We start from the raw sequence: 25,405 nt of genomic DNA, 5'->3' as shown, positions 1-25,405 counted from the left end.
TATTTGAAAACATTTAAATAATTAAATGTTTAAATATTTGCTTTTAAAGCGTTAAGTACACCTAAGTCAGACATTTTTATTTACATGAATATTTTCAGAATGCATCCATATATGACAGAGTTTTTGTTTAAAAAGGATTTAAATGGTCTTAACTTAAATACTGCTGCTTTTAGTAAATTATCAAATGAATATTTCATGCAGTTATTTAATATATGAATTATTATAAAAACCTAAAACTATCACATATAACACTACAGGATGGCTTTACATGTTATGAAGTGACTGCTATCCACATCACAAACATTGAAACAGCTTTATTTTTACACAACATATTTTACACACAAGATTTTTCCTGTTACAATAAAGTTTTAGGTTGACAACAAAATATATAAGAAAATCACTAAAAATGAAAACAGGAAGCATTATTAAAACAGAAATATATTGAAAGACAAAAAATTAGATACATTTTGGATGTGTCGACTGTCAAATCAACACATAATGTCTTAAATACAGAAATATACACAAAGTTCTGACAAGAACATTGTAATACTAATACTGCTTGTTTTGATTTCAACAAAACAAGACATTTGCAAAGGAAAGTAACAATATCTACATATCCACAAAACAAAGTCTATTAAAACAATTTTCTCCTAAAAATAAGGCACTATTTTATATCCGGTCATAATTTCCTGCAATATTTTTATTTTGTGAGATAACTGAGAGAATAATTTACATCTGTCCTACATAATAAAATAATGTTAGTCTAACAGTGCTGGTCAATAATAACCCTGTGTGTTTTAGGTAGTAAAACTGGCAGTTTTTGCATGAGTTGATTAGCAGCTAAATCTTTGTATTTCTGCATAGTTAAGAGTTATATTGGTTATATATGATTCACTGTGTCAATGTAGCTATCATTAAAGGTCAGGGCAACTAATATCACCATCACCAAGCAGCACATGAGCTAAAAATGTAGCTTTTGATGAAGTTAAAGATGATGAAATGACACATACATGTATATAAGCAACAACATGTAACGGTCAATGTTATACCTGAGGAATGTCCTTCATGATAGCTGAAAAACTCTAGCTGGGGAAAACTAAAACAAATGAACTTAAGAACATGTCAGTTACAGATAATAAGATTTAAAACAATACTGATCTTCAAAAGTGTTTTGATGTGCAACAATGTCCATTCATTAAAATGTTCCAATAATATACCATTATGTGATAACATAATGTTGAGCTTTAATGCCATAAAGCAGAACATCACTTGATCCAAAAACTAAATGGGATAATGGGAGAGGCACAAGAAAGATGGAGAGACCCAATGAGGTGTGGTCTATGATGGGGAGGGGTCAGGGTCTGCAGGGTAAGAGTGGTCATGAGCTGGACATGAACACGGTCCACATATATACTGAAGCACAGAGGGAGGAGATAATGAGGTTTTCATCTCTGCAAAAATAGAGTAAGATGATAAGTCAAGTGTTCATTTTAAAGTAGTATTGTTGAAACATTAAAAATATGTTGCAGGGATAAAACAGCATGTGTCGATTACCACAAACAAAAGTATTTATTATGCACACACAATGGAAATCTAATAAATTGCACATGTACTGCCTCATCGACATCCATTGTAAATTTAAATCAACATTTTTCAATAAAATTATTATTTTTGTCAATTAACAATATGTAACCAGTACTTTTAATGGAGCAGAACACTGAACATTGAAAGGTGCTTTGCTCCCATCCCGGTTGTATGTATATAAACCTCCAGTTGGTTAGGCCGCAGTGCTTCCCAATCCTGGTCCTCGAGGACCCCCCACCAGAAAGCCCCAGACGTCTCCCTCTTAAAAACACCCGATTCAACTTATCAGCCTCCTTTCAAAATGGTAAACTAGATGTCTTCCTAACAAGCTGAAGTGTTATATCAGGTGTATTAAATAAGGAGGTATCCAAAACACTCTGGGAGGGGGCCCTCGAAGACCAGGACTGAGAAACACTGGATTAGGGAATAACATTGCCATCAACTGATCAGATTTTAACATTTTGGTATCAAGGTTAAGCTTAGGGTTGGTTTCGATAGCTGATCATCAATTGGTAAAATGACTTAAAAAACATGATGCAAGCAGTGAAGCGATGATACATGAGGATGATGCATTGTCATTCTTTAACATGTGTATAGAAATGAGAGATACGAAATGCTGGGTGATTCTCACGAAACCATTGAAACACCACGGCACTAATGATTTTAGCTTTAAAATGTGTAATATAGTAACATTAAAAAGCATCAGAATTAACACAATACTGTGTTCTACCTTGCACAATGTGTGATTTCAACATAAGAATTTATAATTGTAAATTTTATCTGATTTTCTGCTGAAATTCTCATTACCGCAATGTGTCCGGCTGTGTTTGAACATGCGTTATGTTGTAATTTAATCAAATTAACACAAAAATATTAAGAAAATAAATGGATGTTTTGCTAGACTACTTTAGATGACAGAAAAAATATTTACTGAATATGTATAATAATAATGAAGAAAAATTAGGAAAATGATGTGTCCATGCCTGATGCTCTCATCCTCCGCAACACTTTTTGAGAACAGTTTAAGCACACATACAGAATTTTAATAAAGTTTGATTTTGAGTGAGCAAGCACATGGACCAGTTACTTCAAGATGGCTACCAGGTAAGATCATTTTTTACAGTTAATTTGAAATATTGTCTTGTCAGAATGCTTACACGACATTTTGATTATCATTACCGCAACAGATGCTTATTAAATGTTAATTTAATTAATAGAAGCATAATACTTTGATTTTAAATGCATGTGCAGAATCTCCAAATTATGTTCTTTCAGGTTTGTCATGTCATTTTGAAAATATGTCAGTGTTGATGTTTTCTGACTGTTGCGGTAATGAGATTTTTTAGGACTAATTTTTTTAATTATGTTACAAAAAGTGTTAAATGATAAGTAAAAGTTTTTAAATGAATGTTCCCATTTACTCCAGACTTTGTTTTTCAATGTCTGGTGGGAAAAAAAGTAAATTTAAGCAATTTTTACATTTTCATGCTTGACATTTTTAAAACCAAGTTTTCGTGAGAATCACCCTGCTATGATGGTTAAATCTGGTTTAGTTCATGAACTGCATCTAATTGTGAAGTCTCTCTGTTAAGATCTTAGTACAGGGTTCCCACTCTACTCTACTGTAAGTCAAATATCAAATTTCCTGACTTTCACTGACTAAAAAGCAAAATTTCCATCACCTATTTCGGGATGCCATGAGCCTGGATAATGAAGTGTACACCTTAAGTTTATAAAAATGTGGCTTAAATGCATGAAAGGAATAAACAGTGCCAATAAACAGCTTTATCAGTTGTAGTCAGAAAAGGCTTGGACCTGAAAATGGTATTCCTTGTGTTACAAGCGCATTACGTAAAAAAAGGAAACTAACATTTAAATGTGCAGTGTGTAAATTTAGTGGTGAGGATGCAAATTGCAGCCAATGGCTCAGTCCACTGCTCTTCCCTAGCTTTTGAAATGCATAGAGAAGCTACGGAAAACCAGAAAAACATGTCACCGACGGAGACAAATTAGTAAAAAAGTTTGTCCGTTAAGGGCTTCTGTAGAAACATGGTGGCACAAAATGGCGACTTCCACATAAGGGGACCTTATTTTATGTAGATAAAAACTTCTCATTCTACGGTAATATAAAAACATAATGGTTCATTATTAAAAGGTCTTTATACATCCCAATAATAGAGTTTTGTATATTATTTAGCATTTCTGTCAAGAGATACTTTTAAGAATTACACACTGCACCTTTAAAGCAACAAAAAAATCCCTGATAATCCATGACTTGGCCAAAAAAAATCCCTGACTTTCAATGTCTGGAAAAAAGTTTAGAAATTCCATGACCCGTGGGAACCCTGTTAGTAACTATTGATCCGTTATATGGCTCTGAACTTCCTCTAGTGTGTGTATTTGTGCACTGACCTGTTTGCTGCACCAACACCTGATTGCTGTTTTCTGAGTTGATCTTGCTGACTCTTAACCTCACAACTTTGTTTGGAGACACTTTCTCTTACATAATCACGTGAGCTTGAACGGTTGTCTAACCTTGTCTTGCAGGGCAATAATGATTTTCTTTCTTGAACTGTTGGACTGTATGGAGTGAACTGACCACTAGATGACGCTACACTTGAGGTTCCCTGAGGGAGACAGCTGGGCTGTGTGGTAGATGCCACCTTTGAACCCTCAGTAGATCGTGATTTGGAGACGCTAGGCTGCTTTTGGAAAAAAACATTGGATTTTTTTGAAGGTTTCTGATCATTTTCTTCTATTGTACCTTTACTTTTTCTCTCCACCTGTGATTTAGCACTTCTAACTAAATGTGTGCTTTGACCTGTACGTGAACAGAAAGAATCAGGTTTGGTCGCTGGTAAAGAAGCACGACGTGCTTTAATAAATGTGTTACTGCGTAACGGCGCTGATGCTTTATGGCTACCGGTCTCATAAACCTTGGGTTGCCGTGACTGAATCGCAAAAGGCCCCAACCCGTCACAAGAGCCATCCAGCGAGCGAGACGAACTTGACCCGTAACTACGAACAAAGGTAGTATCGCGCACAATGCCGACAGATGTTAAACTTTGCGTGGACGCAGAGTACGATTCGTTTGAAGAAGAAAAAGAAGATGAGGAAGAGGACGCTCTTACTGGATTATAGTGATGGCTGCGTGACAGCGGCCTTATGTGGCCGCTCAGGTTCTGCGGAACAGCAGTCATTAATACCGGGCTGGAGCGTGGGCTGTGTCTCACTGGGCTTCGGTCTGATTTGGGCAGATGTTTGGTTCGAGAGCGGCGGGGGCTGCTGCCGTTGCTGAGAGGGGAGACGGGCGATTCTAGCTGCTCGAGGCGACGAGTCAGCGCCAGCTTCTGCTGGATTGCCATTCGAAGGAGAGAGTTGAGAGTCTTTTTCTCATCCTCGGCAGCGGCGAGCTGTCTCTGCATCTCATCTAATTGAGTTACGTACTGGTCACATCTGTGAAATGAGGGGAGAGATAGAAATACATGAAGGCACACATGTCCACATGAGGGCGCCACACACACACACACACACACACACACACACACACACACACACACACACACACACACACACACACACACACACACACACACACACACACACAATAGTCTTGAGTTTCGACATTTATGAGTATAAGTAAATCAACTCATGCATGGTGACCCTGATAATGTAACATCATTATCACATACTGTTTCTAAATATATGAATCATATTGTTTAAGAGGGGCATCCGGTAATAAACACATTTATTGTATTTAATATTACATATTGTGTTAATCAGATTGCACTTTAATATTTGCACACTTCTCTAGGTAAAAAGTTATAAACTATATTATGTTTAGAAAATGCACATTTTATTCCTCATAACATTTAAATTGTCTGTTTTGTCTGAATTTCACTCAGTACTCAAAACTTGCTTGACCTCTGACCCCCATGCACATGGGACCAAAGAGTGTCCATGTTGATCTGCATGTCAGAAGCTCGATTAGTTTAGTCTTAAAACGGGACGCCATGAGGGTCATGAGTGTCTAATCCCTGGCAGTGTATCTTAATGACCTCTCAACCTTTCTACATATGTAAACAAACACTGTAATTTTTCAGTACAGAACGCTCTGTAACAGCTATAAACCTCTCAATCCTTACATGAATCCAGCTGAATTCTTGGACTGCTCAAGACAAGCATGTACCTTTAAAAATGTAAGCTTTAATCACTCATCATGGACCTGCAGGTACTGTGAGTAGATCAAGATCATGTCAAACGCTTAGCATGTGTGTAAGCCCATCGTACCTGCTTGCAAACATGACCCGGAGAGATGAGAAGGTGGCAGCGTCTTCCTTCAAGGCCTTCAGTTCATTTCTCAGCTTCTGCATAGTCTCTGCCACCATGCTCTTCTCCGTCTCATACTTGGTCTTCAAGTTCGTCAAGGCCAACTCTGCGGTCTAATAAAAATAAAACATTAGCCCTATCAATCTCAAACTGTGAAAACCCAGCTAAAGTCATTTTTTGTGATTTACTACATTTCTACATAAAATCATCCTCATAATGTAAAAAAACATTGTGTGAAAATATTGACTGAGTAAGATAATGTTTTCACAGACAGCGTCACAAAAAAGCTAATGATGTGCTTTGCATTGTTTTTGAAATACAGAGAGAAAGATGCATTGCCAGAAAAGTGTTTAAAGGGCTCAGTAATAATATGTCTGGTGTTCTGTTTTGTCTAAACTATAAAGAAGAAATTCTCAATGACCAGTTGAGTCACCGCAACACACAGCGATTCAAGAGGAAACAGCTGTTTTCGGCTTCACTGACAAGGTTTAAACAAGAGCTCCTGGCAGTTTAAAATCCTCTGTAAAACAATAAAACTGCTTATCCTGAACTGCTTTTCATTTGCCACAAAACAGGACTTGGCAGTTTGAAGCCATTTTAAAACTATAAATCACTTAATTATTAATAATATTTCTGTGGTGTCCACTTAAAACATCTTGCAGTCACTTGATATTGGCCACAAATTCAGACTTGGAAGTTTTAAAACCAAAACAAATAATTATTGCAAATCACAATCATAAGCTTTTCTTTATAAACACATAATCTACGGATTGCAGCTGTAACGTGTAAAGCCGAAGGTATACTAGTGACGTCACTGACGTGTAGATGGGTGAATGAACACCCATTCAGTGCAATTTTGGCTATTGATACAAATATACCCGTGCTACTTATGACTGGTTTTGTGGTCCAGGGTCACATTTAACACCACATTACTGGTTAAGATTATTATGATGTCCATGACTTTGTCATGAGTGAAAAGCTGAATTTCTTTCCCCAATATTTCCCCACAATCGTGTGAACCCCATCTATAATCGTTCATGTTATGTACCTGTTTGTTGGCTTTTAGGACAGTTCTGAGCGTGGCTATCTGCTCTCTCTTGGTGCTCAGGAGTGACTTCAGTTTTAACACTTCCTCAAGCAGTGTCTCTATATCGCGGTCTGTGTCGGTGCTGCCGTCTGCTGTCGGGGAAAGCAACGGGTTACGCTGCCTGCACAGATCTACAGCCACCTAAAAAAATGTAAAAAACAAAAACACAGATTTGGATATTCATGTTTTCATAAAACACTGTTTAGTAAGCTAAGTGTAGGAAAAAATCAGGTAGGAATCCTAAAGCAGCCTGGCCAAATATGTGTGGGATTGTAAGTGACCTCAATTCTGTTCGTATTACATGCTTCACTATTCAGACAAGCTGCTTAAAGGCTTAATATTTGAAATATCCCTAAAAGAAATGACATTTTTAGGGCTGCAAACTATTTTGTAAAATTTGGTGTAGGATGTCAACCACATTTACTGGCACAAAAATTACACAGTGTATATAACAGTATTATTATAGTACCAGCATACAGTTTATATAGCATAAAACACAATTTAAAAAGATACGAACACTAACACAATTTATATATCAATTATTTATCATAAAGAGTTACAAACACACCTTTAAGTGTTTAATCTGGCAACGTATGATAGCCACCAGATTGCGCACATTGGTTGGGTCCCTGAAGTCTAGTGTAGGTGAACCTGGACAACTCCCATAGCTGGTGGACGTATCTCCACTACCTCCACTTCCTATGTCCACGTCCCCAGTGTGAGATCCCTTCACAAACATTTCCCCCGACCGCCTGTGCTTCCGTATGGATCCGTGATAGTGGTTTTGCTGTGGTTTTGAGTGATTATTCGTTCTCCCTTGTTGTGCTTCATCACGATAGTAATCCAGCGTCACTCGACTGGGTGTTAGGTTGTTACAAACACACACGTGATGATAAAGGTTGGCAAGCTCTTCGGAAAATGCCACAAGCTCCTCCTGCGCAACACTAAGATGGCCTTCAGAGTCAGTGGCGACCTTCCTAGTGGCACCAATTTCCCGCTCCAGCTGTCCTATTCGTTCTTGGTCCTGACGGCTGGCGGTGATACACTGTCGAATTTTGTCTGCGAGACCCTGTGCCTCACCCTTCCAGCATTCCTTCTCCAGCTTGTAACGCTCTTCCAGGGCTTTGGAGCGCTGGCCGACCTCCTTCAGCTCCTCACGTAGTCGCGCAAGCTCTTCACTTGCCGCTTGCATGCTGCACTGTAATACTTCTGTGCTTTTGGCATCCACCTCGTAGTAGCTGATGCCATTTTCAGCTTCTTGGTTCTCAAGGGTCTTGGGAACCGGGCTTGTTGAGACTTTGAGACTCTGAAGGATCTCCAAACGTTGGGTGAGCTGATCCATCTTGACCTGTTGCTCATTAAAGGCATCTTTAGATTGGACTAACTGCTGCTGGAGATCTTGCACAGTGATGGTCAATGTGGCTTTCTCTTTTTCGACCTGAAAATGGGACCATAGTTATTCAGATTGAATAATTAAATGAGGCATATAGGCGTTGTTGAGATATCTGTGAATATGCACATGATCTGATAGCTAACAAGGCTAAATGTTGTTTCACCAAGAAGTGCCACACTCTAATAGAAATGTTCAATTGATTTGCAAAGTTATATTTCTACAGGAAGTAATGCAGGCATAATTCAGCACATTACTAAGAAACAATAGCCAAGATATTTCCAAATGAAAATGAATACACAGCTCAACGAGTGAGTATGAAGTATGTGACAGTATGTAGGATGTAAACAGGTTCTCCCACCTGCAGTACTTGCTGCTTGAGTTTCTGGCTGTCTGACAGGTGCAGCTCACTCAGCAGGTCGGTCACAAGCCCAGGACCTTGAGGTCTAAAAAACACATCACTGTTTCTGGGTGTGGAACATCGGTGTTTCTCCATGCCTTTGGAATTGTTGTATCCACTGTCCATCTCCTCCTCCTCTCCTCCATCCTTTTCCTTCTCTCCGTCATTGCTCTCATCCAGCTGTATCTCCAGGTGGCTGATGGAGTCAAAGGGGTTGAGGTTTAGGGCAGCTAGCTCTCGTCTCAGGCTGTTCTTCTGCTCTCTCTCCTCTTTGAGGGCCTCCAGGGCCTCGTCCAGTTGGCGCTCTGCGATATCTCGCAGACGTCCAGCCTCTTCCAGCTGCGTCCTCATCAGCTCCAACTCTTCTTCTTTATGAGTTATCTCCAGCTTTAGTGATTCAAACTCCACCTGGGGACACAAAAGTAAATGGCTTTTGATTTTAATGTGGTTGCCCAGTTTTAATTACACTGATATTAATGGTCCTGTAAGCTCCAGGGTAGGTTTGCACCAGTCGTTCGCAAGTTCTTACTTAAACTGGGACGTAAAGTCCAAACTAGAGCCTTAGTAACCACTAGCTAGTTTATAACTAACTCTTAACGTTATTCGGATGCACCATTTGTTCTTAAGGCAGAACGTAGCTAGTAGGTTGTAAGCTCTCTGTAAAGTAATGCGTTGTCGCATAGAATGACATCTATTTTTCTTAACCCAATCACAAGCCTTCTAATAGGTAAATAGTCTGAAACAGCACATAATTTCAAACTCATTCTTACTGGCCTAAACTCAAAGTTTAAAAAGACGTTAAAGCAAACGTTATCGAACTCAAAACATTACACTTTTAATTGTAAATATCTATCCCACACATGGAGAACAAAAAATCAACAGGAAGAAAATTTTAATCTTACTTTAATTAATAGATACACAGAAAACAAAATAGTTCTTGAAAACTTGTTGTCTAATCTGGCTGACATCTTATTCCGACTGTTATTCATGGACAGAGGCTTCCGTAAATATTTAGTTACAACGTATTGTTACGTTTAAACTAAGTTTATTGGTGCAACGCGATAACATTTAGTAGTGCGTAAGTGCATAACTTAGTGCCCATTTACGTCGTCTAGGCAGGGTTTACCGCAGCACTTTGCAGTTCGGGCAGCCCGCTTAAGCTGAAAAACCCTACCGCCTTAACTAGGTCGTCCCAAAAAAAATAAAAAAAAATAAAAATAAAATCGCTGCAAAAAAGTCGCTGCCGTCAAGTGCATCTCGGAGAATAGCACAAACGCGCTTCACACCGCAAGCGAGCACGCGTGCCACACGACCGAAATGAGATAAAGACGTGGTCCGTCATGTCTGAAGGATCATCACACAGCTATTCCCGTTAAGAGGAAAATTTTTTATTCATTAATAATTTAATATGTGTTCATTTTCTGTCATAGTTTCTTCAAAATTAAGTTTTGAGTGTTTTAAATAAAAATATTTTCATTTTCATCATGACGCGTACGCTCTGCCCCTTTGATTGCCACGCCCCCGGCCCCAAACCACCTTAACTAACAAATTTTCTGCGGGAAACCCTGAACTAGGCTATGCTGTAACTTACGCACAGCTGGTGCAACCGGCCCCTGATGTCAGGATTAAATAGGGCTGGACAATAGGCTTTACGCCCAGCTGCACTACTTCCTGAACTTCAGCCAGCTCCTTGTTTCCTGTCTGCCATTATTGGACAACTGATTAATTCAGGTGAGCCTGACCTCAGTAGTCAAACACAAATTAATAAATTTTTTCCACAATAACAGTGATAAGTTGCTTCTAAACACATTTCTGATATTTTTATATACATTACAACGTCCCGTGGCTGTTCACATGTCACGTCTTAAACCTTGTGTTAAACGTGAGTAAAGGCACTTGTTACATTCAGAGCACGCTCCCATGGCATCTTTCATAGCTAAGCAACGATGAGCCGCACTCTCCAGGGCGGCGAGGAAAACGGAATGCCTGATCGAATTTAAATCACTCATCTGTACCCAACGTCAAATCATATCATTGCCATCATGCGTGCAAATTAATCTGGTTGGAACTTTGGAGTGTTTGCCCAGAGAAGACGTACGAGAAGGAGAATAGCAAATTTATTAAAACTATTGGTTACAAACATTTCTTAAAATACCTTCTTTTGTGTTTATCAAAACAAAAAAAATACAGGTTTGTAACAGCATGAGATTGAGTAAATGATGACAGAATTTTTAATTTTTGGGTGAACTATCCCTTTAAAGGTGAACCTTAAAGTCTTATGTTTATATGACAGTGAATTTATATTAAATTTTATATTAAAGGAATATTCCATTTTCTTAAAAGAAAAATCCAGATAATTTACTCACCACCATGTCATCCAAAATGTTGATATTTTTCTTTGTTCAGTCGAGAAGAAATTATGTTATTTGAGGAAAACATTGCAGGGTTTTTCTCATTTTGGTGGACTTTGATGGAGGCCAGCATTTAATACTTAACTCAACACTTAAAAGTTTTTTTCAACGGAGTTTCAAAGGACTATAAACGATCCCAAACGAGGCATTAGGGACTTATTTAGCGAAACGATTGTCATTTTTGACAAGAAAAATAAAAAATATGCTCTTTTAAACCACAACTTTTCGTCTAGGTCCGGTCCAACGCAACCTAACGTAAATGCGTAGTGACGTAGGGAGGTCACGTGTTACATATATAAAACACAAATTTGCGGACCATTGTAAACAATAAACTGACACAAAGACATTAATTAGTATCAGTTGACATACAACAACGTAGGAAGGGTCCTCTTTCAACACACTTGTAAACACTGGGGCGGAGTTTCGCGTTAATCCTCTGTGACCTCTTGACATCATGACGTATTGCGTGGGGTCATTCTGGCGCATCACGACTGGATCTAGACGAGAAGTTGTGCTTTAAAAGTGGATTTTTTTTTTTGTCAAAAATGACAATCGTTTCGCTAGATAAGACCCTTATGCCTCGTTTGGGATCGTCTATAGTCATTTGAAACTCCGTTGAAAAAATTGTTGTTGTTAATTGTTGGTGTCTATTAAAGTCCATAAAATGAGAAAAATCCTGGAATGTTTTCCTCAAAAAACATAATTTCTTCTCGACTGAACAAAGAAAGACATCAACATTTTGGATGACATGGTGGTGAGTAAATTATCTGGATTTTTCTTTTAAGAAAATGGAATATTCCTTTAAAGCTCCAGTGTGTACTTTTTTTAGTTAATTCTTAGCAAAAACTCATGTTTTCTTCCAAAAGTATGTGCTCATTCATGTGTAATTCCTTCCACCCCACTAATCAAAGTATTCTCGTAAGTGTAGAATCTGCTATTTAAAATACATACCGCCGTAGCGCTCTCTGGCTGAATCCATGTTGTGCCTCCATCTTTGAAATACATTCGCCGACGAGGGACATTCCTGAAATTCAAGCTCCGCCTTTCGCGCTTTCAGAGCACACTCAAGCTGGCCGCGAGCTGAAGCCTACGGAGGTTGCATGTGTAGGCGGTATACGTCATTTCAGAATATTAACAATTATAAAGCTGACATTTATTCTTAGTTAATTGTAAATTGATGTAATATGCTTATGACTTGCGAATGTAATGTTCAGTTAATTTAAATAAACCAGGCTTGATGACGTATGCAGCCCGGATATGCGACCTGCGTTAGACTGAATCCTTCGGCCGCACGCCGTGATAAACCTGCGATCTAATGCTTTGAAAGCCTGTTGAAGAACTATTCTCGAGGACATTAAAACAAGTCGCCAAGGAAGCGAAACAGGGATTTTAAACGACAACGCGACAGGAAAAACATCAAGACCAAAGTCAATATTGGAGTTAGTTTTCCAAGATGGGGCTCATTGGACTCAAGTTACTTTCTATCTTCACCACAGGTAATTCAGCATATTCGTTTACATCTATACAGTTTATGTTGTAAACTTGAAGTTTTATAGTTCCTTGGCTAACTATAGCATGGGTATGCGTAACACTTGTTAGTGTAAACATGCATGTGGTTTAATGTCTTGGAACAGCCACACGCCGTCTCTCCGCACATTTATGTAATCTGAGGTACTGAGATAAATGTTTTTCATCTTTTCTGACCGCTAACACAAACACACGGTGTACAGCGCTATTTTTAGCCTTTCATTGATAAAAGCGTCTGATCTGCGCGTCTTTCGTTTCATTTTACAAGCGTGTGAAAGTTGAGCGATCTTATTTCACCAATATCAGAGAAAGCTCTTACATATACACGGACATGTAACGTTTACTTAAAACATAAGCATTGGACTCTGACATTAGTTTCGCGTCCATTTAAACCTGTCATTACTCCAGCTCATGAGTAAATGACAGGAGAGGAACTGGTCCACAGACCATCTCCTCAGTAATCTGAAGAGAAGCGGTCGAAAATGGACAAAAAGAGACGGATTTAAACACCAAGTGTAAACGTAATGTCTCTCTCTCGTCCACTTGTGATCTGATCGATGAAAACAGCCCCTGTGATATTTTTCCTCGCGTGGATGAAAAAGGAGTGTCTAAGCTACGTTTATGATTGCTTTTTGTAACTTATGTGATTTTAAGCGGACATATCATGACAATCAAACTTTTTACATGTTTAACATAAATCTGTGTGCTTTGACGGATCAAAGTCAAAGGACAATGCAAATTGTTCATTTTTTTTCATTGCTTTTGCTTTAGCTACTGGAAGCCATGTTAACCTTGGCATGACAGGGCCACCGTACTAGTTAAAACGCGTTCCGAATGGGGGGGGCTAGAAACTAATAATCAGTTGGTTGTCATATAGAGCTTTACCGCTAGATGGGAGTAGATCCTACACAGTGGTGCTTTAAGGCTAAATACAAATTCAAGATGAACATCAATTTATTTATAGCATTTTTTATAGCATTATATTCTTTAATCGGAGAAGGCTTCATAGACTTCAGAAGTTTGCAGGTACAGACATTCACTGTGGGCATTCTTAGCAGTTTATCTCAAGGCTTATATAGTATAGACCCCTTCAAGGTTTGTAAACATTGAATGACTATCGGGTGCGTGCGCAGCATGGGGTCAAACTGTTCATACCATCCAGGCTTTATAATTTATGCATTGTCCCAGTCTGCACGTTAATTGCTTGCAGCCGCAGATGTTGTATTTTTTTGTTTTTGAGATTCTGTATGAATCGCGAAAACTTAACGGAAGACCTGGTGCGATTTTCACAGCCTACGACGTAAGTAGGCATTTTTGACGATACCGAATAATACGCAACTCAATCTGCTGTAATGGCTTTTCTGACCCTGACATGCGCAGTGGGAACCGCCTGTGACGTAAACCGTGAAGGGGTCTATATAGGCGATAAAAATGTTGGCCATATCGTCCAGCCCTAGGATTGAGATACAGTACTGTGCAAAAGTCTTAGGCCACCATTAGATTTTTGGTTTTGCAATGGTATTGTGATCATATATAATTATTTCTGGTTGTATACTATAAGAATATAACCAAAACGCAGGAAATTTGTATGCCGTATCAAAAGGCAGAATTAAATTATAATCTAAAGTGTCAAGTATTTACTGTGACCTCAAATATTTCTATTACCAATCCAGGAAATTCAAAAAGTCCTTGATAAGTCAAAATTTTCAATCACGATGGGGACACTGCTTGTAGTTTCCGAACAGTGTCAACTGGTTAAGCTAGATCCTTGTACTGATTATATTTCATACACTGCTTTTGTATAACAAAGGACTACAGTACTGTAACAGTAACCATAACAGAAACTCATTATATAAAGCAGCTGACATCAACAGCATCAGTAATTCAAGATAACTTCCCCATTTTCACAGAAAGAGCTGCACCCATAATTATTTTGACTTTTATTAGAAGAAACAGACATCTAGGCAGGTGTCCACTTCATGATATCCCAGCTGTTCATGAACGATTAGAGAATTTGTCTCCGACTCAGGATCTGCTATTAAATACTTGACATGATGACACACAACTATGTGATAAAATCACTTGGGCATAGAGTTAAGAATATCTCTGTTTATGTGTACTGACTGTAAGATTCATCCTGAGCGAACCGGTTTTTAATCCAATAAACAAGGCTTTCTGTCCTCTGTGTGACTGTGAATATTCATGTGGGTACTAGTGAAAAAACCTTTCTCTGAAGTCTCTCTGAAGGAAGGCTTTGTTAAAAATCTGTCGAAACCCAGGCACTACGACACACGTGCTTGTACTGCTCTGTGTGCATCACGTGACATTTCTAGCAAAGTTCATTGTGTAACGCAGCACCTGTTATCAGCACACAAAGGTTTACCCTTTAACCTGACATATTTATCTTAACAAAATTTAAATAAAGTAATAAATTTCCTATTTCCATATGCACAAAGACCCACCTGGTTCTCCTTAAGAAGGGAGACTTGTTTCTGCAGTGAGATGTTCTCCTCTTCCAGCTCGCTGTTGTCTTGAAGCTGCTGCACCTCTCGGGCCTTGTACTCCTTCATTTGCTCTTTAACACGGATCTTCTCCGCATCCAAACACTCACAATCCTAGATGAGAGAGAGAGCGAGGGAGTCAGCCCATAAAACTCAGAATAAATTGTGCCCACAAAACATATAATGATAGCTTAACTGTAGCAACTGTAGTGTAGTGTTTGCTTCCAAATTCTGCCACAAGATACTCAACACCAGGTCATTTTTGAAGCCCTATGACCTTATTTTATGAAACAATGTTGTGTGTCTTTTAATATGCTATTACAGACAGATGTAGACAAGTTCACTGTGATCTCTTTCCTTTTGCTCCCACTGTAACTCAAGCTGGTTTTGTGTTACATGATGAGGCCTCATGGAGACGTAGCGTCAAATTTCCGCTTTTATTTTAACCAGCTAGATATTCAGCCAAGGGCACAGATTCAGCTCCATTTCTAACATTGCATCTGTGTTTTGATGTTGTTAAACATATAAATAACATCAGATGACATATAAAGTTTTACAGCTCATAGACCAAGAACAATAAAACTTTATTTGACTTTGAGCATACCAGCCATTAAATTGCTGGTTGGACAAACTTTCATAAACATTGGCTTTCTGATGGTAAAGCGTGAATGTACCTTCTTCAATTGGATGGAAAGTCCAGCCAGTCTCTCATTTTCAGATGTGGCATTGGCCAGCATGACACGTGCCTGTTTAAGCTCTGCCTGTAGCTCATCCATGCGAATGGCCATGGCTGCCTCTTTGTTGGCCGTCTCTTGCAGGAGACTTTCCTCTCGGTTTTCCCCATCTGCTGCTGCACGCTTATGACTGTTGACAGACTCTGCCAGGGCCTACAAATAGAGGCAAAATAAACCTCATTAATCACCATCTTATCCAAAGAACTGAGATAAACAAAGAAAATATAGAAAAACAATAAAGAAAAAAAATTTTGTTTGGCTGGCAGATTGATAAACCAGCACTGACAAAACGATGGCCGTGAGCTATTTTAAGAGTGAATGACTGACATACTTTAAATGAGTACAGTTGTTATTAGAACTGTTGAAGGACAAAATCACCAGTTTTCACTTGTTTTTTGGAATGTGTTTACTTGCTTTAAGAGCTAGCACAGCAAACTGTATATACATCAACTATCAAATTTAAGCTTTCCTGACAACACAAAGTGTGTTATAATGAATGAAACGGTTTTCAAATGGTTCGTCATGTGGCCCATTTCAAACTATGGGTATGTTTACACATGCAATAGGCATGGGCCGGTTTCTGGTTTCAAGGTATACCGAGGTTTTAAACAGTCAAGGTTTCAAAACCACTAAAATGTTCTGTGATATCGTCTCAAAGTTACGAGCTGTGTTTATACAAAAATCATTAAGTCATGTAATTGATTTGATGTTTACATTTAATATACATTACGAAAATATTATCGATTTTTTTCGAAAGCATATTATAATTTAAAGGCTTTATTTTTACCTGCCATTTGAAAATAACACATTTAAGTGTTGCAATGGCTATACCGCAAAACTGTGATATTTTTGCTAAAGGTTATTATACCACCAGAATCTTATCCCGGCCCATGCCTACAAAGCAACACTGAAATATGAAAACTGTGCGTTTTGTGTACAGATGATAATGTTGTCAAAATGATCCCTATGCATGCGAAAATGACAAACAAAAAATTAGGGCTGCTCGATTAGGGGAAAAATCATAATCCCGATTGTTTTGATAAAAATCTTAATCTCGATTATTTAACACGATTACTTAAATGACTGTAAAAACATGCATTTATACATGGGCTTGACATTAACTTTTTTGCTCACCAGCCAAAGTGGCTAGTTGTTTTCCAAAGTTACTAGCCACTCAGCATTTTCACAGGCCACAATTTTGTTGCTGGTAAAAGAAATTTTATATGATTAAACTTGACTTTGGCATCCTAAAATGACTTTAATTTGAGCAAATTTACTTGGTTTAGCTAAATTAGATGCAGATTGAATTTCAAATGCAGTCTGACCACCCAAATTAGGACAACATTAGCTGGTATATACCAGGTATATCAGTATAGATCATATCATATATTTAGGTGCATAAAAACAGTCTAGTAAGGCATAAATAGATTTACATTGAATGAATATATTAAAAGTGGAGCAGGGGTGTAGAAGATTAACTGAAAAGATATAAACAAAACCCCTCAACAACCACTTTAAATATTTATTAACAACAGCAGTCAAGAAATGTACATGAATTTTACTTTCAACTTGTTTATGCAGATTGTATTTTATATGCTTGATCATGTTTTCTGTTAAAAGTGATTTAAGACTTTTAATGACAACTGTCGAGAGGGCATTATTGTTGCCCAAAGTAGCCTACATTAAAATGATGCGCGAACCTCTCAGCTGGCGGGTTTCATTTGATTTCGTGTTCATTCAGGAATGCGCTGAATTTCTCTCCGCTCTTGCCCTGAGAATGTGCACGCAATATATATCTCTCCATTCACTTCCATGCAATTGTTATATCTTTCCCGAAGTGTGTATGCGCTCAGACTGCGTCCTCCTGTGCATTCGCAAATCCATCACCTCTCGCGCGCTCTCTGGGAGGTGGCGCTTTGGTCCGCAACGCTCCGCTGAACGCGCGCGCGTCTCCACAAACGGTCGCAGCCGAAATATACCCGCATTTGGCGGGTGTTAATGTCAAGCCCTGCATACATTCAATGCATTGTTTAGTGTTGCTGCAGAAGGCTACACGTGTCAAAGCAGTAGTGTTTAAGTGCCAGCAGAACGCGATTCACATTTTAAACACGATCGCTTGAAATGCATATAAGTTTACAAACATAAACAGGATTATTACCTAGTGACCTGACTTAAAACAGATGACTGAGCGCGCAGCTCTCTGCACGGAGAGCGGCGCCACGATCCAGGTGATATTTTAAACGTGAGGGATAGTTTGCCTCCGCTCGCTTGAAAAGCATAAAACTGAACAAATACATGAGGATTTCTACTTTGTGTGCGAGGCGCAGCTGCTTATGACGCATCGGATTAATGACTCAAAACGAAATAACAGAAATGCGGCACACTAATCGATCTCCCTCGATTATCTTGTTTTTGCAATCGAAATGTGCAAAAATCGAAATTGAAATCGAAAAACGATTAATTGCACAGCCCTACAAAAAATGCTGTATAATGGTGAATACCAGTAACTTGCAATGTTACACAATGTCTAAACACATAATATTAGTGTTGCACTAAAATTTCAGCACCAGCAAATTTTCGTCCAAAATATAAGTATAATATAATAAAATATAAACCGAAAACAGTGCTAACTGGATATCACAGCCCTACGCAGCAAAGCACAATCGTAACAGCTGCGTGAAAATACAAAATGACATAGAAGTTAATATATAATACATCATGCTGCATTACTAACTTTTTCTAGAACGTTACATCATTTATTTAACTCTTTCCCCGCCATTGACGAGTTTTTCCAGAAATCCATAGTACTTCTTTCACAACTTATAAAACCTGAAAGTATCGCCCTAGGGCAAATATCTGTATGTCTGTGTACGTTTTTTTTTTTAAGTTATATTTTTGGGCCATTTTGCCTTTATTAGATAGACAGTGATTAAGGAGACGACAGGAAAGTATAGGGTGGAGAGAGGGGTATGGGATTGGCAAAGGACCTCGAGCCGGGATTCGAACTCGGGTTGCCAGAAGTGCGTCTGCACTGTGTGTCGGAGCACCGTCCACTACACCATCGGCTCCGACCTGTGTAAGTTTTGAGGATCGCTCTGAAAATTATCTCCATCAAAAGGTCTTCACAAAAATAGGATTATCTCAGATTTTTGCTCAAAATTTGGTGTTTTTGAAGAAACCTAGCCATATTTGAGAGATAATAAAAGAGAACTAATGGAGGTAGGATGAAAGTTTTTTTTTAAACAGAGGGCCTGTTCTTTCAATTAAATGTTTATTTATTTAAAGAACAACATTTTCTGGAAGGCATTAAACTTGTAAATCAAAAAAAGCTGGTGCTGGCTGGCAAAGATTTAAAAAGCTGTTCAATTTGATTGTTGCATATATAAATAAAGAATATTTAATATTGCAATTATTGTGTTACTTACAAACAAGTGTAATTTTATTTATTGGTTTTTGTAGTTTTTCCAACTTAAGACTGATGCATCCAGAATTCAGTTTCCAAGAACCTCTTATTTGAGTTTATTATCAAGTAACACCATTGTTGTGTAAAAAACGGTCAAAACACAAAAACTTTTTAGTTTTAAGTTAACAATGCTGTCGTGTCCTATACTCCAACTGTAGTGCTACCAGATGAATCAAGACTAAACAAGTTGCCTACCATAAACATGCCATACATTTTCATCATCATATGTCATGTAAGAACGTGTTTGTGCCACTCTATAATTGATGATTAAAGGCAGTCTGAGGGAGAAATGTGGATGAAACACACATTTGTACAGAATGCCTATTGATGGCAATGAGACAATATCATCATAAAAGAGAAGAAATACTTCATCATCTTCATCATTTTAAATCACACATAATAATCAATATGTCCGGATTAAAATTGCCAGTTACTCTGTGATACAGTTACAGTATGAAAAGCATCTACACATACTACAGTTCATATCACATGCCGTTTCTAGCACACAAACCCCAGATCTGTTCACTCCAGTCCTTTCATTCGACCACATTCACCTACTTTGACAATTTCACGCTCTACTAATCAGACACAGAGAGAAATACATGAGTCTAACCTTCATATAGCCGGAAGTCTGCCCCCATCACGGCCCATACATCAATTCAACATTTAGTTACATGTTAGCTGAGTTGCCAACCTATAATATATCAACATTTTCTAGAATCTGAAAAGGCCAAAAGCTAGGATTTAAAAGAAACAGATGTAATAAATCTGTTTAATACAGGGACACAAAAAGGCTTACGGATAGCAGGATTACAGGATATGTGTATTCTTCTTTGGCCATGGACCACACACACTGCTCTGCAGTTTTAATTGACTTTTATTTAAACCATTTGTTTGCTTTTCATAACTCTTTACCACCTTCTTTTGTTGTTGCACGTTAAAGATTATGTCTCATTTACTAAGGTTGCTCACAGACCGGCTGTCATGTCTAATATAATTTTTGACCACCCTACAACAGCAGCCTCTTTGTAAAGCTTGTATTAGATAGTGGCAAGTTCCCAAAACTATTCATGTGCCAAAAATCAGACAGTAATGACCTCAGGGAGCTTGTAAAAATAAACTTCAACTGACAAATGCTACACAAAAAAAGTGCTTAAGAGTTCTCCTACATTGTTCCTCAAAATATGACTTCTTTAGGATGCAATGCATTAATAAATACACTACAAATATTAATTTCAGAAAACAACGGAACTACAGAACAATGCTAATTTGCTATTTAGCTATTATGCATAATATAAAGCTATTTTGCATTAAACACATTTGATAAATGTCACTCAGAATATTTCATTTGATTAAATTGCACACCCAGTGGCCGGTTGCATAGCCGTGACGTTAAGACTGCGTCTTAAGTATGATTCTGACTAACTAGCAATTAGTTATGGCTAATCAGTCTTATTATTTGGATTTAAATTAGACCAATCTACCTTTCTATGTAACATACTTAAAACAGTTATCATCAGTCTTGAAGAAAAAAATTCATGACTAACTTTTAAAGCTAGTCTTAAAGTTTTATGCAACCGGCCACAGGTTTTGAATCAGAAACATGCGATTTCAGTCCGACAAATTATGATGAAATTCAAAGGGTGTGGTGTTACAACAACATTATGCAATGTGTAAATAAATATTCGATTCAAATTGGTCTGGTCTCCTTGATCCCAAAAATCGATTCACAACGTGAAATTAAATATCAGCTTTGTCAAATTTTACATTAAGCAAAAGTAAGCTCTTGCAAATGTGCTCACTTTGTATACCCAAGCTAAGTATAGAGTGCCGCAGGGATGATGTATTTTCATAAGCAAAACCTGGAAGCAAGTTAGCATTTACCACTTCTGGTTCCATTGTCCCGAAGTCAATGGGTTTTTTAAAAAGGGTTATGGTTAAAGGCCTTTCACATTTTATTTTACAACATAAAACACCAGTAATACCCCCACTTAATAACATTTACATTACATTTTGTCATTTAGCAGACGCTTTTGTCCAAAGCGACTTACAAGTGAGGTAAACAATAGGGGTGTAACGATTAACCGTGCAAATGCATGTTTTCTCAATGAATGAATTTGAATGAATTACAGTGAAATCCAGGCACATCCCAACGCCAGGGGCCGCTCCCGTGCAGAAACTCCCTTTGTACCACAGAAGAAGTAGTATTACGAATGCTATTCCAGGAAATGTCTACAGGAATATTTATATCGCTGTTCTTCAAATTGTTTTAGGTATTTTCATGATAATAAAGAATATTTTAAATGATTTTTTTAACAAGTGTTGCTTTTTTAAATGCACGTTATAAACGACTCCGACTCGTTATGATTTTAGATTGATAAGGACTTCCTACTGACCAAATGCCGTAGTACATGCACAAGCCGTGCATGAAACAAAGAATCGCAGCCCTGCGATTCAGAATCGATTTCAGACAGGCATTTTTAATGGGACACACGGTTGAATCGTTACATCCCTAGTAAACAATAGAAGCAATTATAGCAACACAAGAACAGCAATACATAAGTGCACTGGAAATAGTCTCATCAAGTCCAACACAATAAAGCAAAATTTTTTTAAGAAATGTAGAGTTAAGTAATCGTAAAGAGCGGTTAAAGGGCACCTATGGTCTAATTCACGGTTTTACATTTCCTTTGGTGTGTCGGTGTGTATTAGTACGTTAACAATTTATGTTAAAAATTTGCTAAAAGTGCATACCCCAAAAAAAAAGATGATGCAAGTTATCGTCTCCAACGTAAATCTCCTTTCTTGGACTACAACAAACACACGGATTGTAGGAAACAGTTTACTTCCTGGGATTGGTGATGTAGACAAGACCGACATTATCATAATTCCTCCCACTTCCGACTCAGCCTGTAAGTTAACTCCTGTTAGCATTGCATTGTGAGCGAATCTTTCAAACATGGTAAGGAGCGTCACGTTTCTGGCTGAAGTCAGAGGTATTCTGGCCAATACCAACCTATAGATTAGCTGGCCAATCAGAGACACAGCGCTGAGTTTTCAAATCAATGTACAAAATCAGTGCGTTTCAGGAAGAGAGTGAAATCTGGAGCTACAAAAATGTACGGTATGTGTTTTTGAACCATAAACCACGCAAACACATTGTATTATACCAAATACACAAAATAATGTTTTTAGCAATGAAATAGGTGCACTTTAACAGTTAAACCGGTTAATCGCTGCATCCCTAGTCATCCTAGTCAGATCTCAAAATCATTGCAAAATAACCACAATTCCCAACAAAGATTCATCCACAGAGTATTATTTCTATATCATGAAATGTTTTTAAATGTTTTTAATAAAGTTTGAAAGAGGTGTCGGAAGCTGTTTAGGTTGCTTATAGCCCAAGGCTAGCTTTTAGACTTTAAAATTCATATAAATTGCATTCATCTGTGAATATTGACAAAACGTATAAGTGTCATAAACTTAACACAAAGCTTATTTTTGCGATAATCCAAATGTGTATGGGAAAAATGAATGGACTTTTTAGCAAGGGAGCAAGTGTCCTACTAAATTCCGCGTTGGCCTACAGAAATACGCATACCTGCGGGCTGCGGCACTCTATTTAACCTTAAAAGTACAAAAAGTAAAAATAGGGAACTAAATGTGATGCTATTCAAACAAAACATTTGAGTACACAACCCATCTATTGTGAGGCTGGAAGGACATGATTCAAACAGAGAAAGTGCTTATAATCATTTATCAAAAGAAATGCAAAGACAAATATCCTCAGGTCAACCTTGTACTAGCTAAATGGCATGTCTAGTTTTAATACCCGATTGTTACTTGGACAAGAACACACTGGCACAGTGTAACAATTCTTCAGTGTCCTCACTAACCTCTCGAAGCTCCTGTAGCTCCAGTTTGAGAGCTTCATGCTCCTCTTCAAGCTGGCTGTGTTTGCTCTGCAGGGCAGCGCTCTCCTCCAGCATGGCCAGACCATACCGCGCAGCTTGTAATTTCTCCTCATTGGCCTCCTGCAGCTCTGCTGTCAGCCTCTCCACCTCCGCCTGAAGCCCTCCTCCACAGACCTCCACCAACTCTCCATCATCATCCTCCGACATCCTCCTGCCGATTTTGGTTTTGGCACTCAAGGCACTTCACTCTTGTATCATCATGCCTGCAATGAGAGTGATGTTTATGATAGTTTATGTATTTAGATGGGCAGCTTGCACAGTGTATTGTAGGCTTGTTCGACTTTATACAGCGGCGCAAGAACTGACAAAATTACTGCGAGAAGAACGATGTGAAATTAGACCATATGATTTCTCGAATCACTCTCACGGTAAAAGGACGTCATCCGTCTGATGGTTCTATCGGCACACCTAGTGTAGTATTATACCAATTTATTAAAGGCACAATATGTAACTTTTACCACTAGAGGTTGCTACAACAAAAGCATCATAGCTTTTGATTACGCTGTGAAAGAGCAAAGAACGATGGAAGTTTAATGGGACGTACACACCAAATGCGAATTCAATGATTTGCGTGGGTACATTACATACAAAGTCAATGCAAAATGATTCAACTCAAATATTAAACCGCTCTTGCGATATTATGATGTCACACCTGATGTCATCGCTCTGTGCAGTGCCACAAAGTCCAACACATGAAGACAACCCAGACGTAAGACCACTGACAAGTGACCCTGCAAACAGGGGCGGGGTGTTGGTAAAACATTTAGGATAATATAGGTACACATGGAAACAAAACATGTAACACTGTGCTAATGATTTTTAGACATTTTGTGCTGAAATCTTACATTGTTCCTTTCTAATGTAAGAAACCAGTCAACTTCTGTACGTTTTTGTATTTGGCTAAACAAGCATTAGGTTTTGTAGTTTTTATTGACATTAGGAAGTATTTGTAGTAACGTTGTGTGATCTCACACACTTCAAAGGAATAAGCAGACACTGGTGCAGTTCTTCAATATTAATACAAAGCTGTTATTATATGGTTAGTCTTTGTGCTAGATTACTTTAAAAGTTGCAAACATTAATTTATTACTTTGCTGAAGTCACGATGCTAATACTTTGGATTTCGCGACTTTTAACTATACGATACTGCTCGACATAAGAAATTATTTCATGTAATACCAACATTATCCTTCGTTATTTAACGTTATATATGACCAACCGTCCATCTGCTGAACCAACTGTTTAACGTCAACACATCCGCCTTATTCATCGATTTGGTTAGCTCGGTTTAGCTAACGCTAAACTGTCAGATTGTGCTAGCTGAAGATAAAGAGGTCACTTTTAACAGTCTCTTACCTTTAAACTTGATGTCAGAATCGCTCGGTAAACGGATATTATGAGGATTTGTGCTCGAGGAGATCAGACAGCCCTTTCCCCGCGCGCGCCCCAGAAGTCAGTTTGAATGAATGCACGCGCACTGACGCGCCTGCACTTCCGCCTCGATGATATTTAAAACGCTCGCTCTCGTGTGATGAGCAGTGCAGAGGAGGATGTGGTTCTGATGTGGAATTAAAATGATTCACTGTGAAATAAGTTACAGATCTTTGAAGACATATGCTCATCAAATCAAAAAGTGCTGCCACATGAAAAAGAGTTTCACTTTCAGTAAACTGACCGCGTGCATGCAATGTCATTTAGGTCACCGAAATGTGTATTGTTACACACTGTGATAATTCTAGTGCAGCTAACATATCCTTGAATTTCATGTTGCAAATTAGAATGCAATTGTATATGATCCGTACATTTCAAGTATTATAAGCACATAATATGTTATCTTACGTATATCTTCAGACTTTCTCATTAAAATTGAGGCATGCTTATACAGTACCATACAGTACAGCACTATGACACCCAGTGGTTGGAGAAGGTAAGTGCAACCAAATATCCACTGCATGGTTCACATGCAGCTGTTCAGCTGAACCAGCAAGTATCAGATCAGATGCCC

The 25,405-nt window shown here is 38.2% G+C and overlaps 1 protein-coding gene across 2 annotated transcripts; it reads right to left on the bottom strand.

Moving 5' to 3' along the window:
• Positions 1-299: 299 nt before the first annotated feature.
• On the bottom strand, positions 300-24,908 carry LOC129414419 (protein bicaudal D homolog 2). Of its 2 annotated transcripts, XM_073867638.1 has the most exons (11): positions 24,757-24,896; positions 24,053-24,131; positions 23,323-23,603; positions 15,904-16,116; positions 15,191-15,343; positions 8,752-9,198; positions 7,569-8,438; positions 6,962-7,141; positions 5,875-6,026; positions 4,716-5,040; positions 300-1,451 (listed from the first exon to the last, which is right to left on the bottom strand). In XM_073867638.1, the coding sequence occupies exons 3-11, from the start codon at positions 23,545-23,547 to the stop codon at positions 1,446-1,448; spliced, it is 2,571 nt and encodes an 856-aa protein (XP_073723739.1). In that variant the 5' UTR covers positions 23,548-23,603; positions 24,053-24,131; positions 24,757-24,896; the 3' UTR covers positions 300-1,445. The 2 variants fall into 2 exon arrangements, with proteins under 2 accessions (XP_073723739.1, XP_055024452.2); XM_055168477.2 differs by lacking the exon at positions 24,053-24,131 and having other exon boundaries at positions 24,757-24,908.
• Positions 24,909-25,405: the final 497 nt, after the last annotated feature.

Source organism: Misgurnus anguillicaudatus, chromosome 5 (genome assembly GCF_027580225.2).
Source record: "Misgurnus anguillicaudatus chromosome 5, ASM2758022v2, whole genome shotgun sequence".
Taxonomy (NCBI): domain Eukaryota; kingdom Metazoa; phylum Chordata; class Actinopteri; order Cypriniformes; family Cobitidae; genus Misgurnus; species Misgurnus anguillicaudatus.
This window is presented reverse-complemented; position numbering and strand designations above follow the sequence as displayed.

What these genes read in the sequence shown, in the direction of transcription:
- LOC129414419 (XM_055168477.2), bottom strand. Translation starts at nt 23,547, where the DNA reads ATGTCGGAGGATGATGATGGAGAGTTGGTGGAGGTCTGTGGAGGAGGG. An exon ending in CCCTTCTTAAGGAGAACCAG is followed by an intron (nt 9,199 to 15,190) that starts GTGGGTCTTTGT and finishes TTGTGTCCCCAG; the next exon opens with GTGGAGTTTGAATCACTAAA. An exon ending in GCCAGATTAAACACTTAAAG is followed by an intron (nt 7,142 to 7,568) that starts GTGTGTTTGTAA and finishes ACATTTTTTTAG; the next exon opens with GTGGCTGTAGATCTGTGCAG.